This window comes from Pocillopora verrucosa, chromosome 12 (genome assembly GCF_036669915.1).
Source record: "Pocillopora verrucosa isolate sample1 chromosome 12, ASM3666991v2, whole genome shotgun sequence".
Taxonomy (NCBI): Eukaryota; Metazoa; Cnidaria; class Anthozoa; order Scleractinia; family Pocilloporidae; genus Pocillopora; species Pocillopora verrucosa.
This window is the reverse complement of record NC_089323.1, coordinates 287,481-306,371: the sequence shown is the minus strand read 5'-3', so window position 1 is coordinate 306,371 and position 18,891 is coordinate 287,481. Positions and strand designations below refer to the sequence as shown.

Sequence of the window (18,891 nt, the reverse complement as noted above, 5' to 3'; positions counted from 1 at the left end):
TTCTGTTGGAGTTTTCCTTCCTCTCATTACTGGTGAGTACACAGCAACACTACCCTACACAATCCTCATTTTAAGGAAAATTTTTAGAAGCATATTGGAATTTTTGTCACTAATGATTCTGAAAATAATGCTGAAAATGGCGAAGAAATTCCCATCTTTCTTTTCGTTACTAAATCAGCACTCATCAAAATGGAAAGCTCTTGAAGAACGTCATTCTATCTCGCACAGACTTTTGATCATTTAAAAGATTGAAAATTTTTTTTTACAGTGAGCAATCTTACAGCCTATAGGCTGTTAACATATTTTTCAATGAAAACTCGATGATATGAAAACAACAGTTTCTAAAAGAGGGCTGACAAAAAATAGAACTTAGTTTTTGTAGGTGTGACTGAACATATTTACACAAAGGTGTTTCTGGAAGTTGAAATTTCTGACATTATGAATCACTTTGCTGGAAACGAATGGTCAAAGAAAAAAGAAATTTTGAGTTTAAAAGCAGAATTTCAAGGTGTTTTTTTCTTTCACAATCGGACGTATTGGCGAAAAAATTATAAATAGCAATTACTGTTGAAGTCAACACACGGCTGTTATTGACGAACGAGGAGGTTAAATTGGAGATTTTTTATCATTGTGACAGTTCAAATGAATTTTATATTCACTTTTGACAAGTGAATCAAACTGTTGAACTAAAAGTTAGCATTTAATTAAATTTATCACACTAGGAAACATAATTGTAGTATTGTCCTGAAGGATTGCCTTGGGTTACCAAGATGTAAACGAAACAATTTTAAAAAGTTTTGTTACCTAATTCACTCACTGTGGTGAGATTCTGTTCATTTGAAACGTTTAGATTGGTCTTGGTTCCCCTCTTTATCGTCCCTAATGATAAATGATTTTCTAAACACTTTTTGTAGAACAAGCATAGCTCCCAAAACCTTTCAAGCTTGTTTATTTTTCTGCTTTCTTAACATATCCGGCCATGCAAGTAAATTTAGAGACTTCGCTAACGGCTCTGAAAAAATGAAAGAAAAAATACAAAATGGCGGACCAAAGTAGATTGATCTCGAGTCTCAGTTAGATTTGTGATGTAATCTAGCCTTGATATTGGGATCAATGTCTCATATATATTGCATACGTGTGAAAATAAGTTTGGATGCATATGATTATGAGATGCTCCAAAGCTGTTGCGGATAAAATTATTCACTTGAGTGTGTTTTTGAGTTTCTTTTGTACTATCCATTCAGAATCTGATGCACACCTGCACGATGATGTCACAAATGTTGGGTTTAGCTGTTGGACTTCTCTTTTTCCAGAGAAAGGTATTCAGTTGCAATGGAAATTGCTCCTGCAACAACTCCATGGTGTATTGTACAAATGTAACCTTGGCGACAGTTCCATCGAATCCTTTGTCAGATGTCAATGATGAGCAGCCTGAAACTGATAATGTATTGACAAGTAAAAACGTTTCTTCTCCAAAAATTAGTATTGCTTCGTCGTCATCTCCATCTCTCTTCGAGGAAAGCATTATTCTACAAAGTTTCATCTTCATTCTCAGTATCTCAGCTGTCCTGGTTAACACTTTAACTATGACCGTGATTTTTTCTAAATACCAGCTTAGGTCTCTCAGTACTATGTACTTAGCTGGACATGTCGCAGTCTGTGATCTCTTGATTGCACTTTATTTATTTGTTGCTGTTATTCATACTGCCGTCCTCTCCATTGTAGTTGAGGAAACAGAGCAATACTATGATATTTGGTGGAGATTTATCTGCCCGCTGATAATTTCAATTCGTTCCATCGGGCAACTCGTGGAGCCAGTTGTTTTGTTCTTCTTGACGTTAGATCGCTACAGACGCATAGTAAACCTTTCAAAGCCTCCTCTGCGCCACAGATCTTTCTCCATAGCAACTAAATTGCTATGGTTTTCTGCAGTTGTTGTTGTTTTTGCAAGTTTATCCACGCTGATTGGAAAACAAAGCTTCTCTGGAGCTTTATGCTCACGAGTCGACACATCGGGGAAATCTATTGACTCTTACGTAGAGAGAGCACTAATTGCAAGTAGCTCTATATTGTTCATTACGTGCTGTGGCATGTACCTGCGGATATACAGAGTGGTAAAAAACCAGAATCAGCGGATGAGAACACAAGCTTATTTACGAGTGTCTAAAGTAATATTTGTCCTCATGTTGAGCACTCTTGTGTTATGGTTCGTTCCCGCCATGGTAGTGGCTTCAATCGGACGTCAGGACTCCATGAGAGAAACTAGACAGCTGATAATCTTGTCTTCATTCACAATAAACTCGCTGGTTAATCCTTTGATTTATGTGTTTAGAGAAAAGAAATTCCAGCGAGTTGCCTTCTCCTGGTTAAATCGCACATCTTCAAAAAGAAGAGGAATACTTGGCGTCAATAAGGTAACCTCCTTAAGAAATGCTGCTGTGATAAATGAAGATGATGTAACAAACTTTGGAAATAGCAAAATGACAGAGCAAGTTTTCACCACTTCACTCTAAAAATAAAACCAAACTGATAAATAACGAGCATTTTCTAATATTTATCCAAAGGAGTAAAAGACAAAATTTACAAAAAGGCTCCGTGCAGATTGAGAACTATCTCAGGTTGACTTGCAAACCTATTGAACTCTATTCATTAAATTATTTTAACTTGTAATCATAAATGTGTACAATTTATACTTTACAATAAACTTGAGTGTCCCTTTGTCAAAGGCTTGAGAAAAAATAACAGTGTAATTTGTTTACGCAGCACGTTATGGGTTTTCAACCTTGGAATTACAACGAAGGGATTGCAACTAACTAAAGTCTTTCTTACGGCTTTCGCCGAGAGAATTCTAGACACTCATAATAGCAGCTGACGATTTATAGTACGGTTGTCTCCGATGAAACGGGTCGATAGGTTCTGAATTTATTGATCCAGCATTACTCAAAGGCATTGACATAAAGCTAGAATTTTTATTAGAATGGTTCACTGATATGCAGTAAAGAAAGTAAGTTACATTAAAGACACTGAATCGACTTTTTCATTCAAGGTTGTAACCTTACTCATTCAGCAGAGAATGAGACAAACAAGGAATAAACCACATTTCAGTGGTGACAAAGTATTGTGTCTTGAAAATAAATTCCCATTTTAAATGAGTTAAAGACGCCCCCAGCTAAGTACTAAATCTGCCGTATCTTTATTATTATGCGGGCTATAAATTGGCGCTAAAATAATTTTAGATATTGAAATCAAACGGAAATCGATGGGGGTCCAGCCATCATCCTTCCATTTGCACAAGGCCAGGTTGTCACGTTGCGTGTACGCCTTGGGGTTAATTAAAACAAATTTCTTCTTTTCGACAAAACTAAAGTGGGTAGCTAGACATCTAATTAACTTAAATTTCATTAAGTCAAATAGTAAATTCCACAGTGTATGTGTAAAAAATTGAATGCTAATAGTATTTTTGAACGTTCTTTGGAACAGAGTCGAATTAAGTTTATCTATGAGTTGATTAAAGCCATTTTATGCAAAAGGTTTTTGCGCGTTTTGAGCAATTTCTGTTTAAAATAAAAGAGTACTGTTCAATATCAAAATTTTCCATTAGGTCTTGGGCTAAGAAGGTTTCTACGCTACTGAGGAAGAAACAGATAATGAAAGTTTTTATTGGCGGCATGATAGCAAAAAGTCTTGATAATTACAGACTAGAGATAAGGGACAATCCAGAGACAATAGCAAAGTGTGAAAGTTTGTGTTCGATGTTCATATCAGTAGGTGAAAGTCTCCACAATATCGGCAGTCAATCTAACTTGTTCAGATTGTTTCTTAGAAGACCATTATCACTGAGTGGTGAAACAAGCGTTGATTCAAAAAGAAATTTAATTAGTTCATCAATGGTTTTGAGTAAAAATCCTTTTAGGCGGAAGAAAAAAATAGATCTTAATTGTTTGATCAGCTGAGATGGTTAGGCAGCCACAGGTAATTAGATTGTCGGCTTCTTTCGGCACAAGATGAGAGGATTTCAAATTGTTTTTCAAGTTTGGTGATCGAGTAAGATCAGTATTCAACTGTCAGTGATAACGAGAAAGAAGATTTACACGTTTAACCTGACGGTAGGTTTTGAATTGTATCACTCAAGTATATACAGTTTCAATTCTTGGTTTTCAAATTTTAATTCATTGCCCTGGCTCAAAAGAATGAGTCTGTGCGGTAAGATATCATAAAAACACCTACTCTCACGAAAATATCAAAACTTTTTTGAAACCAAAGTTTTATTCTTGTTATGGAGAGCAATAAATTTTAAAAAATTACTAGGAAATCTGTTTTATCGTTCAAATTTATTCTGCTCGTTTTGTTTGACTTTTCAATAAGAGATATTGCACCAAAATAAAATTATACCTATGAAAATTATTGATATCTATGACACGTAAACTGCTACTACTACTGTACGGATATAGCTATTACTGGAGGTAGTTTTTAATTGTAGAAACTTATTTTTTCACATCGTCTTAAATAAATCTACCGAAAGCGCAAATTTTCGTTTAACTATTGGAAATATGAAATCTGTAGTATGAAAAATCATCGAAATACATATAAAGTGTTCTCACACGGTGATTTAAGACGTTTGACATGGTTGAGGGGGCTATTTTAAGTCGTGACATAGTTACGAAGTGCAATACATCTTTTACCGTCTCCTCGAGAAACTTGTGACAATGGACATACGGTAAATAGAAATTATACAGCAACAACCATATGATGTCATACTTAGCCGTTCAAAATGGCGGCTGTTAGAGAATTTTCAAAATCAAAATTGTTGAGAGTAATTCCCAATTCTTTGGTTTACTTTCGTGCTTGCATCAATCTTTATCTAGCAGATGTTCAGTTCACATAAGTAATTGGTGGCAAATTGTTTAAATTGTTTTGCAAATTGGAAAAGGCATTTCAGAAAAATTGTGATTCTTTCCTTGCTTGTGACATCATCGATGCCACCATCAGGTAAAGAATATTCTCAAGGATCTTTTGTCAATACTTCATTTATGAACCGGGGTTTGTATCTTTCCTCTAAACTTTTTTAACGAATGTTGACCGATATATATGCGTCATTTTCGGCATCAAGGGAGGGTCTTGTAAAGTTAGAAATTTGGAAAAGCCGGCGAGGTTTTATAATGTGGGTGAACAAAATCACTATCGTACGTGACCTTTTTATTTTATGATAATCTGCTGACCGCCAAGGCTACTGTGCACATCTTGAGCATGCGTTATACATAACAGTTGTTTTGTTTCAGAATTTGTTGGGCCATGAAGATGTGAGGTTAACAGTGGCGTGGCAGAAAAAAATTAATAATCACATTTTGGAACAAACCTATTTAAATTAGTTTGAACGGACGATCGGTCTTACAAGGAGAAATTCATTGATAATCTTGGACTCTTTCAGTATGGAGAGGACTTGATTTAGTGAGCATAAATCGAGGCGAAAGCATGTGTCTCGAAAAAACAAAGACCAGCAAAGAAATATCAAGGTAAATGGTGTTGAGAGACCAAGAGAACGCTCATAGCCAATCGTAATCGGTCTTAATTTTGCATCTGGCTGATTGAAAAGGTGGTTTGACGTATTTAATAATTAAAGTGACCAAAACAACCACAAACTGCTTATCACTTTTTTGGTAGTTATGTTAAACGGGCGTTTTGTGTGAGTTTGACTTACATTTAGCAAACAGCTCGTATTCCCCATTTGTAACTTGACTATTTTACTCTTAGTGATTTTTTTCGGGTTTACTCGATTACCTGCAGAATTGTTGCCACGAAAATCTGTTCTAAAGTTTGAAAAACCAGAGCTATTTAAGAAAGAAAATTATTAAATCCGTTTTGACTGGCACCCACAAAACACAACAACAATCGCTGTTGGTTAATCGTTCAAATAATGAGGTGGCGTGTAATATTTTGACTTGCAAATGAACTAATGGTACTGTAAATTCATTGATTGGTTTCATTCTCATTGGCTTTGCCATAGAAACTAATATCTTTCTCGGTTTTTCAGAGAGAAACACGCATCAAAAATGTCAATTTAAAAGTCAATGCCATAGAACACAAGGATTATACTGCCCAACAGAAGTTGCTGGTCGTTTTGGCGTTTCCGAATTAAATGAGGTTCATACGTTAACAATAAGTTAATAAAAACACCACCCATCATACCTTGGCAAACCCACGCAACTCAGTGTAAATTATTTACATAATTTATCCAAAGCTTGTGTATATTTGTGTTTAAAGACAGAGATGTATTCAGGTGCCTTTTGGTATTAGAGGTGAATAAGCGCAGGGAAATACAATCATTTTTGTACAAGGTAAGATAAAGATTTGTTGTCAAAACTGAATACTCGTGTGTATAACAAAATTTTGTTTACAAATCAGTTTCCCTTTAAGTTGTAGCTCCGCTGTGTGTGAAACATCTTGCAGATGTTTCTGAAGATGTAATTCCATTTATGACCACCATGCATGCTTTTTTATAATATCTGAAGCCAGGAAATTTGTTCGCAATATGAAATTCACTGAATTTGTCTTCACAGGTATATCGTGAAAATTAATCAAAATTTCGAGAAGGAGAATCCGATAGGAACACTTCGCTGGTAATCAGAATCTTTGATATTGAGACAAGTAGATTACAACTTTGAAAAATATCCAACTTTTATTGAGAATGCTAAATTGGTAAAATAAATTTTACCAATTTAAATACAAATATAATGATCTCTCCTCCGGCGAAACCGTATAATACTAAGTCACGCACCATTGTGTTTACGATTCTGAAGAAAAGTTTCTGACCAGCAGATATTTCCTCGCTGAACGACAAAATCTCTCGTACATTCTTACTTCCTGCTTATATAAAAGTTCGTTTACGACAACAACTGATAACGTCCCTTCCTGTTCTTCTTTGAAGACACCGTTTTGGATGATAAGTTCTGAGGTAAACATACACACGGCAGGCATGAACATCGCCCGTCCGAGAAAGGAAGATCTTTTTTTTCTAGACTGAAATGTTCCGACCTGAAAGATACAAAACTAATGAGATAAAACTGTAGAGAGCTTGGGGATTTTTTTCCGTTATAACTTTTTAAATGTATTTCTTTTGTTATCCAGACATCAATTCATTTTGTAAATTAGCAAAATTATTTCTAGGATACCAAAATTATTTACAACAATTGTTTCCATGTTTTCACGTCGCTGTTCGACCGCAAATAAAGCACTGTTGGTTAAATAGATAGCCAATTAGTAGAACTCGCCTTTCAAGTGTTGCGGCATACAGCGAACTCAATATCGGAGGTAGCATCTGTGCTAAAAGTGTTAAACCGTGTCAGAATATTGAAATATTGAAATAAATAACAAAAAAAACTTCACACTTAAGTCCCTGATAAGGGTAACGACAACTCCTCTTGCTCAAGCACAAATCTCGGCAGTAAATGTAAGTCAGTTGTATGAATTATTATTTGCAAAACGTTAGGAAGGAGAAGCGTCTATCCAAAACGTCAGCTTTCTAAGTATGTGCTTCAGTCGAGTTTGGCACGTTTCTGAAGTATATATGGGATGGGCGATGTATACCTAACTAATTTGCTCGAAATCATCTCATATCGTATGCACGGACGTGGGATACCCAAAGAATTTATCATGCTATAGTCTTTCGTGGAAAATAGACTTTCAAGTAGGATGAGAAAAATAATGGCTTTATTTTTCTTCTAAACTTCTTTTTTTTATAAATCTGATAACCAGTGAAACGAAAATACTCGGTGTATCTGCTGACAAGTCTTATTATATTCTAGATTTTGAACTGGAATACAACTAATTAGTGTCTAAAATATTCTTGCAGGATGTTAATTAATTCTGAATTGTTACTTTTTGTTTTGACTACTTGAAAGCTTTGCTAGCAGGGGCAATGACAACTTTTTACAGTGGTTTCTTTGGGATCTGACCAGTTGGTTTTATTTTTTTTTCATACCATGCGTGAAAAATGATGTTTAAAAGAGAAAAATAAAGAAAGAAGAATACTTTTAAATTTTTTTAAGTCGCGTGTAAAAATAAACAGAGTTTTCGATTAGAACTGACTCGTTTCTTTCCTCCAGTCAATATTATTGTTGAGCTTAGGAACCTTTCATATGAATTTCTGATTTGCATAAAAATTGAGGCCTTCTTAAAATTTATCAAGTAATTTTGGAATTTATAAGGTCAATGGTGACTTATGGAAGAGATAATCAAAACTGCACTAAAGCTTCCGTCCTTCCGTTCAGACTATCTTTCACGAGGTAGCTTCATGGTCAAGATGACAGATAATGAGAGATTTGGCAATCTACATCAACAAAAGTTCAGCTCCTGATTTATTGCGAATGACTTTGAGATGGCAGGTCTTCAGCTCGGTGTTGACTTCTTGTCTGTCATGTCCACTTCTCAGACTTATAGGGCAAGGTAAATTGTCCATGTGAGATGCTCGGCCAAGCCAATCAAAGATTAAATTTGCAAAAATTGACGACGCAGAGATGGCCTATTAATGAGTGAAATATGGCTGAGGAAAATGCGATTGTAGATTAAATGTGGTGGTCCATTTGACGACAAAAAAATGTTATAACATAACCAGCATCAAAGTAAAGGAAAAAAAAGAAATCCATGGCCAAGTGAAGCATACTAATTTATTCATAAGAACAACCATTTCGCTGTCTTTCTTCAAATACTATTCTTACTTCTCTGATGAAACATTGTGGGTATTACCTTCCCGGGAAAGAAAATTATACCACGTTTTGTATGCTAGTGGTTTTGCGAATAAAATTTGCATTACAGATATCAGATAATGAATAAAAGTAAATCAAACCCCATATGGTCAAAAATCCAAAGAAAAAATCTCATTGACATCTTTGTAGAACCAGTTTGAGACTTTGAAATTTTATGAGAAGGCTTGTTTTTGTGGGCCTAATGTTATCGATTTTTGGCAATATTTATATTGTATAGGTCTTGACGATTTAGCCGGGAGATTCCCACCTGCGAAAAGTTGCCAATTAATAACAGCAATCCTAAACAACAACACCGCCACCGCATGTGAAAATATTATCTATATCTTAACCGTATCTGCCAAGACAAAAAGAATTATGATAAATTATTTACCAGACAATTAGCGTCAAGCAAAACAAGACTAAAAGCCTAACGCCCCTAAGGAATTCGGGGCGTGAGTTTTTGTATCTTTGCGGATTCAAGGATTGACAGTTTTATAGGAAGCAAAACTTCATGCACCATTATAATTACTGCAAATATATATTCACAGATGTTTTCTGTAGATATGTCATAACTTAAATTATTATTTAAATTTACAGACAAAACTCCTTTATTAAGCAAGTCGTTACAGCTTTTTCATTACCTGTACTGTAAGCGTTGTTATACCACGATAATGTTTCCGATGATAAAAGCTTTACCGCTGGATTAACTTTCCAATGAAAAAAATTAAAAAACTTCTGCCCCAGCTCAAAATGGATTAGATTTCATTCGCAGTGAGAACTCCTCCAGTGCTTTCAAATTGCATTGCAGCGGAAGACACAACGTTGCTTAGTAACCACACCTAAAATAGCCTTTGGCTTAATAGAAGCTTTGTCGACAAAATTAAATCCCCTATTGAATTACTGAAAAAGGAAATTCAAAGAAAACAGCCAACAGGATATGTACCGCATTACTCTATCACAATACTAATACAATCGAAAAAGATCACGCTATTTCACTCCAGAATATTTACGAGATATACACAACTATTAAGCCAATTTTACTTCGATATTCGTGTTTTAAAAGGTTCAAGGTTGCTTATACGATTCGCTATTTCCTAAAAATTGACAACCGTTGTTAAATTATTGAATATTGTTATTGGTCAATTTTCCGCGAAGATGTCGGCGGGAAATGATTTATAATATCGCATGCAAAGTCTCGCTGGTCACTTTGTACTGTAGACTGTTTGAGCTTGAATGGGCAAACCTAACGAGTTACTTCAGCGCCCGAATATGCAAAGCCATCACAAGGAATCGAAGGATAGGCAAGTCAGCAGGTTGTAAAGTAATTTTTCAATGATTGGAAATTTTTATTTTTTATTGTAGATGACACTGATATTTCCAAACTTTTCATCCTGATTTGGTCATATCCTAGTCATATTTTGTTTTGTGTTGTAAAAAAAAAAGTTATAATTCTTATTGTGAATACACAAAAAAATGCTTTAATGTAGGATTTTTTCGGTTGTTTTCACAAATTTTCGGTAGTGGCTTCATCACGAGATATCATATTTTCTCAAAATAAAAGGAGTCTCCCTAAACGATAAATGTAACCTTATGTCCTTGAGAAAATTGGATCCAAAATACATTATTGTCATTCTATGCTTTTGTCAATAATTACGCCGGAAAACTGAGGCGTTAGACTAAAAAGGTTTTTATTTATACACAGATCAACTTTGTAGTACTCTGCACTGCTCACCAGCTTGTTAACAACCTACAGTTTAAATAACAAAATAGCTTTCACGTATTTTATCATACTCGGTGAATATAAAATGTACAAGAAAAAAACCTTTATTTCTATTAGCACACAAAATGTAACAACCCATTGGGTTGATATGGTTTCACCCACTTTAAAAGAAAATTTATAATTTTAAAAGCAAGGTTAAATTCATGCATATAATATCGTTTGCACAGTCATAATGTCAATAGAAGAATGCCTGTTAACCAATAAAAAGTAAGAATTTCTCTCTAGTAAATAAAAGCATCTGGTAAAGTTTTCTCCGCATAAATATCAAACACAATTATTGCAATTTTACATTTTAAGTTTCCTTTTCAAGTGGAAATGACTCTATCTTGTAGTTTCTTCCCGGCAACAATAACTGCAAGTTGATGTTAAATAAACCACAGACGCGTTGAGTTGTGTACTAAATCCACCTCGTGTTTCAGGTGAGAAGTCTTTTGGGACTACATGAAAACTAGACAAAGATTTGAAATAATACCTCGCGTGGTCGACACATCTCAGCGAAGGATCATTTTAAACGTTGGTGGACGAAAACATGAGACTTATCTGAGTACGGTCAAAAATTATCCAGATACCCGACTGTACTGGGTCGTGGAAAATGTTACGAAAGCTATCGATTATGACTCGGAAAGAATCGAGCTGTTCTTTGATCGACATCCAGGCATATTTGAGCAAGTTTTGAACTACTATCGTACGGGTAAACTGCATTGTCCGCACGATGTTTGTGGTCCTCTGTTCGAGGAAGAACTCGCATATTGGGGCATCGACGAAAAAGAAATGGAACACTGTTGCTGGACTTCGTACACTCAGCACAGAGAAGCAGAGCATAACTTAAAAAGTTTTAATGTCCCTGATGGTGAGCAAGATCAGGATACAGATTTGGAAAGCGACAGAATGGAGGATTCAACTCCTGCAAGGGACTGTGGCCGCCCTTTCACTTGGTGGACGAAATATCAACCTAAGATTTGGCCAATTTTGGAAGAGCCCCATTCTTCTAAAGCTGCTAAGGTTAGTTGCACCTCCTTACATTTTACGATAAATATAGCTTTTACCACACATTGTCTGCAACAACGTTGGTTAGACACTGTTTATTTAGGGGCACTCTATTATAACACTAATAATTATTTCGACTTCCCATCCGTTACAGATAAATTCCTAGGGAAATATTTTAGAAAACGACTTTAAGGACATTTTACGTCTTTAACGCAAGTGGAATTCTGCGATGTGTCCGAATCTTTCGTGATGTTGCATGGATCTCTAAGAAGCTGAGTATTAGGTTATATATATCTTGTCACGACAGCTGTTCATAAAATTAGATTCGGAGCCTTTTCCACTGTCGTATGAATCAACTTTAACCAATTTGTTTAGCTTCAGCTTTGCGATTCTCCATTCCAAAAAATGGGTCAAAATTGGCACTAAAATTGAGACAAAAATTGGCACAAAATATTGGCACCAAACATTCGGTTGTTGAAAATGACAAAGGATATACTCTGATAACTCTAGCTTATAACCACATTTTGAGATGCAAATTAACACTCAAACTGCTTAATGAACGTCTAGCACATTTTTCAATCGAAGCGTTGAAATTTCTCTCGTGAGCAAACTGCGTATCGTAAAAAGGTTTTATATCGGGAAGGAGACTTCTTAATATCATGGTTGTCACAAGTATTACTTGATTCTTTTTGCAAGCAAAGAAAGTTGCTCCATGGGAAAATTAATATGACAATACACAGATGTCAAGTATTAAACCAGACACATTTATGACAGGATGTGGGCTTCATTTCGCATTAGAAGCCGCAAAATGAAATTTTTGACGTGTAGAGAGCATTTTTAATCTTTAAAGTCTGTTTGCACGGCTCCTTAAATGAAAGTTAAGATAAATTATTTATATTTATTCAGCATTTTGACGGTTTCGACTATCGGTGTGGAAAAAACTAAAAAGCATCAAGCTTAGCGGTGTTATTTACGAACCAACCAGTGCAATTAAAAAAAAAAATTCTGAAAACAATTAAGTTTAGTTTTCGGCCCAAGGGCAAAGTCTCTTTCATTTTTCTTAACACGAAACCATAATAATTAATTCGGCGAGGTAATTAAAAGGTGAATCCATGGTGGCTACGAAAGAACAAAACATGCATGTGAATGAGATCGAATGACTCCATTCTTTATTACAAATTCGTCTTCACTGTTGAATATAAACGATAACAACCGTCGTTACGACGGCAAACATTCGTTTACTTCCTTTACACTATCACCTCGCCATTGCACTTACTAACTCGTAAACGAATTTCGGATTTAATTCTGATACCATTGCTGATATATTTTGCAAAGCAGAACATTGCTAACCTACCGTGTTTCAAACATTTTTAATGTATATGGATCTTTGTCAGAAATTCAGAATGTTCCTAGAAAGTAATTGCTGCACAAAAATAGCTATAACTAAATCTAAATTAAACTGACTTGTAATTTTCGTGATCCTGAAATGAATTTACTTTTTATCTTTTGTATTACAATAATTAGAAACTAGCAGTCATTAGATCATCGACGGGGGGTTTGCCTTTGGTTTTAAGCAGATCATGGTTATTAAAAATTGTTTTTTTTGGTCAGAGCGGATGAAATAAGCTCTCTCTTTGCCGATAAGGGTGATAATCCTGGGCTTGATTTGAAATTTCTAGTTTCCAAATCGTCAGCTGAGTGCAATCTATTTTACTCCCTGAGCTTATCTGCGCATTAAATCTCTCCCAATTTTCAATTTGCTTGACCGAATGTCAAGAAGAACTGAGATACTGAAGAATTAAATTGTGCATGCAAGGCACCATACCAGCTCTAAACGTGTGCTCGCAATCAACATATGATGTATGTTTTAATCCTTTTTTCAGATACTTTCAATCATCTCCATAACGCTGATCCTATTGTCCGTGGGCACATCTTGTGCTCTAACTCTACCCCAGTTCTCTAAGCATTCAAGATCAGTCCAAGGTCCCGCAGCTCCTGCAAGGGATTCCACCACAGTAACCATCTTCACTATAATTGAATTCTTCTGCGGTATTTGGTTCACTTTAGAACTAGTGTTACGGATTATCTTTTGCCCAAGACGACGCGTCTTTTTCCGAATGGTGACAAACTGGATCGATATCTTGTCGGTGATGCCGTTCTATATTCGTATTCTCGCTCCTGATGGTGTATCGCAGATTGCCGATGCACTCCTTATGATTCGACTTCTCCGACTTTTCCGCTTTTTTCGATTGCTCTACGGTCTTCAAATACTGTTGCACACGTTAAAAGCAAGCTCGTACGAGCTGGGACTTCTCTTACTGATTTTGTTCATACCAGTGATTTTATTCTCATCAATCATCTATTACGTAGAGCGTACCATGAATGACATCCCCACGAAATTTCGTTCAATCCCAGAATCCTTTTGGTGGTCACTTATAACAATGACCACTGTCGGCTATGGCGACATAACACCAAATACGTGGCTGGGAAAAATTATCGGAGGAGCATGCGCAGTTTGTGGCCTTCTTGTGGTCGCTCTTCCAATATCCATAATTGGAAGCAATTTTAATCTTTATTATGCGCACGCTCAAGCAAGGCTTAAACTTCCGAGACGAAAAAATAAAGTTTTGTTAAATTCCATAACTTCGGACTTTTCGAATCGCGGAAATTTGTCTGGTGTCAGGCGCAGAGGATTACGTATTCGTAGTAACGTCAGCCGTGAACCTGAAGAGGATGATTGCCTAATGTCTGACATGTTGGCCAGTCATTCATCTCGGCAAAATAGCCTTGCAAAGCAAAGTCCCGGTGAGGTAAAGCGAAACTCGACAACCTGGAGTATTCCGTCCAGCAAATCGGATAACGAGGGAAAAACCTCTCCAACGTCAACAAGGCCGACCAGAGAACGTCGAATCAGCCGGAATGAGAGAGTGGTTCCAAAACTTGGAGATCTCCCCGAAAAGGATGAAACAGAGGAAAATGACGGTCAAGATGATAACCATCAGGTTTCAAAGCAAGATTCCATTGTGAACAATAATGTCAGGAACAGTTTAGGTGTGCCAGGTGTTTCTCATGTCATACCCAAAGATCGCCTGCCACTTTGGATAGCAGAAAACGGAAAAAATCAACGTGTACGATCCTTCAGCGTTCCGTCGAACTCAAACATGTCTTTTCCTGAGGCGCCTCCACGCAAAACACAGTCTCAAAACTCTCACGTTTGTAAACGATGCTCTCTACCGAGAGACACCCAAAGCATCTGTGGAGAAGACAACAGAAAACGCTCATCTGGAGAAGTTTGCTGTTGCGCAGAAAAAGATGAGATACCTCGAGGATCGCGAAATAACTCAACTTACACGATATTCATTCCAGGTGTTGATGAAGGTGTACAAGTGAGTACAGAAAGCTTACCATCCTGGAGCAGAGAATTTCCTTTCGAAGGAATCTCACCCATTCAACTTGATGTTGTACCTCGTTGGAAAAGAAGGAGATTTTCAGACGAAGACAGCGAACCAGATAATCTAAATGAAGCTGATGAGCGAGAAACTCTTGTAAGTGAGTTAAGTGACAGCCGAACTGTTTTGGATGGTAAAAGGAAAGAACCCAATAAACAGCCTACCATGTTATATATAGATATGCCAGGGAGACATGGCAATATTACTGAAAATGAAACTTCAATTTAATTGAATGAGGAAGTGTCGTAGAAAAAGGAAGCAGATAGAAAAAAAAGCTACTGACAGGCAGCTTGGACAGAGCTTCTTGAGGCCTATGGCCAAATGTGCATCTCAATACCCTACGGGGAAGGGAAGGCGGCACTACCTTATATGGCTTCGTGGGAATATACCGGTAAACAAGATATGGTAATCGTGGTTTTGAGCCTGTAAATGGATTTTGAGTTTTACGATTTATCGTCGTAACAGTGTTTTCTGAACTAGAAGTCTTTCCAACTTTGTACCCCCAGGCAAAGACTTTCTTTCCTCTTGCAGATGAAATACATTAAGAATTTGTAAAGTGGTATTTAACTCAAGCAATTTTGAGAACCATATTTGATTACTATGTAAATGAGAAAACTACTGATTTGTTGAAAAACTATTCTAGTGTCCCAACCATTTTGCTTAAGAATTTTACTGAATGAGTGAGTTATCATTGATAAGAAATATTTAGAATTAGATAGATGCAATATCGAAAATATTCATAGCTGAAATATAGAAAAATTTGAGAGTCTAAAAGGCTATTTTGAGGACGTCTTATTCATAGAGAAGCAAAAATGTTACGTATAAAAGTTGGTCTCACGAAATACCTCTTTATATTTATAAACAAAAAGCAAACAAAAGAAAATTTCGAATAATAGTTGTTCGTAATTCGATCAGATTTAGTTCAGTCTAATCACCCAATAGAACTTATATATACTTAGAACGAAGTTGAATTATTCATCACTTTTTATATTTATCTTATTTGATTTACATATGTGAGATTTTGCGAACCTTTTTATAGTTAACGGTAAACTTAACACTAAACTTATGATTTAATCTAGGTACTGACATTAGATCAGGTACATTCCAGTCAGCTATAAAAAAATCTAAGCAATATTTAACAGTATTTAATAGATATTAATTCGTTCTCGTATGTCATTTACGTAATATACAGCAAGAATATCTATTTGGTGTAATTTTTTTTGTAAATAATAACAATATTTGAATATCTTGATGGTAAATACTACTTTACCTCATTCATCGCGGAAAATATAGAGAAAAATTGTTGACGAAAAAAAGGTAGACTCCTCAAACGTTTTTAGCATGAAAACCGCTTCAGTAGGCAAACATAAATTCGTTACAATGAAGAGTTTTAGGTGGACAAACTGTGAGGTCGCCAGCACCTTAACGACGCCATTTTCCTACTTTTTTTCCCTTTTGGTTTTTGTTTTATTTTTTATTTTTTTATTGGTTTTTTTTAATTGGTTTTGTTGTTTGAAGCCGTATTTCTTAGGCCGACAAGATACCGAGTCTCTTTCAGAAAGAAAAAATTAGGCCCAACCTAAACACTTTATCACTTAAGATGGAAAGAGACCTTCAATATGTCAGTCTTTTAAAATAAAAAGGAAAAAAACAATAAAAACAGTTGTTCAATCATTACTCAGTTCATTGTTTACCTAACATTCGTATAGGTCCCTTTGGCCTCTTTTGATTGACACTGAGCTCTTAGCATGGCAAAAAGTTAATACCAACATGATAATATAAAAATACGCTTAGACCCATTGTAAGGTAGAGAATCTTCCAGTGCACATTATATAATAAGCTCAGTTATGCACGCGTTTTGATTGGTTCTCACTTATGATCTATTGGAGGACAGACGTATAGATGACGTCATCATTAAAACTTTTTTTAATTCTTTATTATATAAAACAAATAGATTCCAAGTTGCCATGCGTCTGTTCAGTAATAGATCACAGAGGACGTCAAAATGTGGTAAGAACATCAGTGACACACTCGGCTGCGCCTCGTGTGCCACTTTTTTGTTCTTATCACATTTGACGTCATCTGTGATCTATTACTGAACAGAAGCATGGCAACTTGGAATCTATTTGTTAAATATACAGCCAAAGTTTGACCTTTTGAATTGTGTTCGTAAAAGTTTACCCAAATATTGCGTGCTTTTGCTCAACTTTGGCATGAAATTTTCAACCACTTGTTAAAAGGATAAAGAATTTCATCAGTTTTATTGTTTGTGTACACAAGCTTAACACTCTTTTTTATTAGAATTCTTACAGCAAATTGACCCAAACTCTTGATTTCCCTGTATATATTGTTTCTGCGTGAAGATCAACGTGTGTTCTTTCTTTTTTGATGTAAATTTTTTGAGGTCTTAAATTTTAATATGTTGGAAATTTGGGAACTTTTTGTTACGCCTCTTTGTATTTGACAATTAAAGCCATTGGAATCATGAGATAAGTGATCCCTAAAGAAGCTGCCGCCGAGTGTCTTGGAGTTAATTAAGGTAGTTTTGACTTGATGAAGTTGATTGTTGTGGTCAAATAATGCCTGGGATCTGCAGCTGAAAAGTGACCGAAGTTTTGACGCGGATTTCACAATTGACAGCCATCACGTCAAAGTTGAACGATTGTAGTGGCTAAACTAAAAACACACAGCACTCTCTGATTAAGTCTTAGAGAAGCTTCCTTTCAAATGATTAAAACACAATTGACAAGATTTGGCGCTCAGGTTAGTAAATTGTATATGCATAGGTGATGTTGAAGCATTTTGAAGCTTATAAAATGTATGTGGTCGATTCCTCTAAAAATTGAATAAATAATTTTTTTTCGCTGCGAGGCTAACGAACTTTGAAAAAGTGAGAGATTCTAATGGATCTAACTCAAGAGAGAAAGGTCAATGACAACCGTTAGGTCTAAAATTAAACAAACAAAACGTTAGAAGGGAAATTTCACCAGAAAATAATCATGGTTAGACTTTATCCTTACGATAACGTCAAGAACCTCAAAATATGACACTTCGTCGTTGTCATATATCTAAAGTTATCGGCCCTGTACTCGATTGTTGAAAGGACCTCTAAAACAAACGGTTTATTTCAATTGTCCGTCTTACACTTTATATTACATGAATGAGCAAACATCCTTTCTGCCGACGGTTTTCTAAATCATTGTCTAGAAAAACTGTCTTGAATTGGATGAAGGACCAATCTCGAACATACAAGGATATCAGGGTGTTTTGCAATTCCTGAGGAAATAATGTTTCAGTGAAGAAAAAGGGACAAAAGTATCCCGTGCATAGAGTTTGTTTACATTAACGAGTCTTCACTTAGAATCAAACACGAAATACTTTTGCTATATCGCTGTCCGAATTAAAAGACACCTCTGAATGCTAGAGATTTTGCAAACGAAACTAATCATAAAAAAAAATATTTCGTTTACTCTACTGCACAAATTTGTAAATATCTTACATTTCATATCGCGAACCAGCATCTTCGATATCTTTGAATTGGTGCGCTCGGGTGTGTTAAGTAGACTACAACAAACCACCCTCTCGTGAATTGAAGACAATACTGCTAAGCTTAATTTTGAAGCACTTGTCATGTATTTCCCGGGACGATCATTGATTAAACAAACCATATTTCTGATGGATTACGTGAGCTTAACTCTGAACGTTAAAAAAGTGATCTATATCGATATATAAATACATCGCCAAGCAATTATAAATAAATAGAACTTCATTAATGACGACACGTAAATAAAAGATGAAGATTTGACGCATGTCATGGTAAGACAAGCGAACCCTTCGTTAACAATAGATAAACTTTAAGCTGTGGAGATACCGGCGGACAAGTGACTAGTTTAAACCGAACCAGGTACGGGGGATCTAGATATAAAAAAAAAAG

General features: G+C 35.8%; 2 protein-coding genes across 4 annotated transcripts; both read left to right on the top strand.

The window, feature by feature from the left end:
* Positions 1 to 1,250: 1,250 nt before the first annotated feature.
* On the top strand, positions 1,251 to 2,513 carry LOC131778038 (probable glycoprotein hormone G-protein coupled receptor). The gene has a single exon (XM_059094424.2). The coding sequence runs from the start codon at positions 1,251 to 1,253 to the stop codon at positions 2,511 to 2,513; it is 1,263 nt and encodes a 420-aa protein (XP_058950407.2).
* LOC131778037 (potassium voltage-gated channel subfamily C member 1-like) lies at positions 2,315 to 16,687 on the top strand. Of its 3 annotated transcripts, none has more exons than XM_059094423.2 (3): positions 2,315 to 2,414; positions 10,941 to 11,523; positions 13,392 to 16,687. In XM_059094423.2, exons 2-3 carry the CDS (start codon positions 10,963 to 10,965, stop codon positions 15,183 to 15,185), a joined length of 2,355 nt encoding a protein of 784 aa, XP_058950406.2. In that variant the 5' UTR covers positions 2,315 to 2,414; positions 10,941 to 10,962; the 3' UTR covers positions 15,186 to 16,687. The 3 variants fall into 3 exon arrangements, with proteins under 3 accessions (XP_058950406.2, XP_058950404.2, XP_058950405.2); XM_059094421.2 differs by lacking the exon at positions 2,315 to 2,414 and adding an exon at positions 6,249 to 6,335; XM_059094422.2 differs by lacking the exon at positions 2,315 to 2,414 and adding an exon at positions 9,797 to 10,054.
* Positions 16,688 to 18,891: the final 2,204 nt, after the last annotated feature.

Bases quoted from the DNA above. Each gene is read 5' to 3' on its own strand.
- LOC131778038 (XM_059094424.2), top strand. From the start codon at position 1,251: ATGCACACCTGCACGATGATGTCACAAATGTTGGGTTTAGCTGTTGGA.
- LOC131778037 (XM_059094423.2), top strand. From the start codon at position 10,963: ATGAAAACTAGACAAAGATTTGAAATAATACCTCGCGTGGTCGACACA. The intron at 11,524-13,391 runs GTTAGTTGCACC...TCCTTTTTTCAG, and splicing joins ATTCTTCTAAAGCTGCTAAG to ATACTTTCAATCATCTCCAT.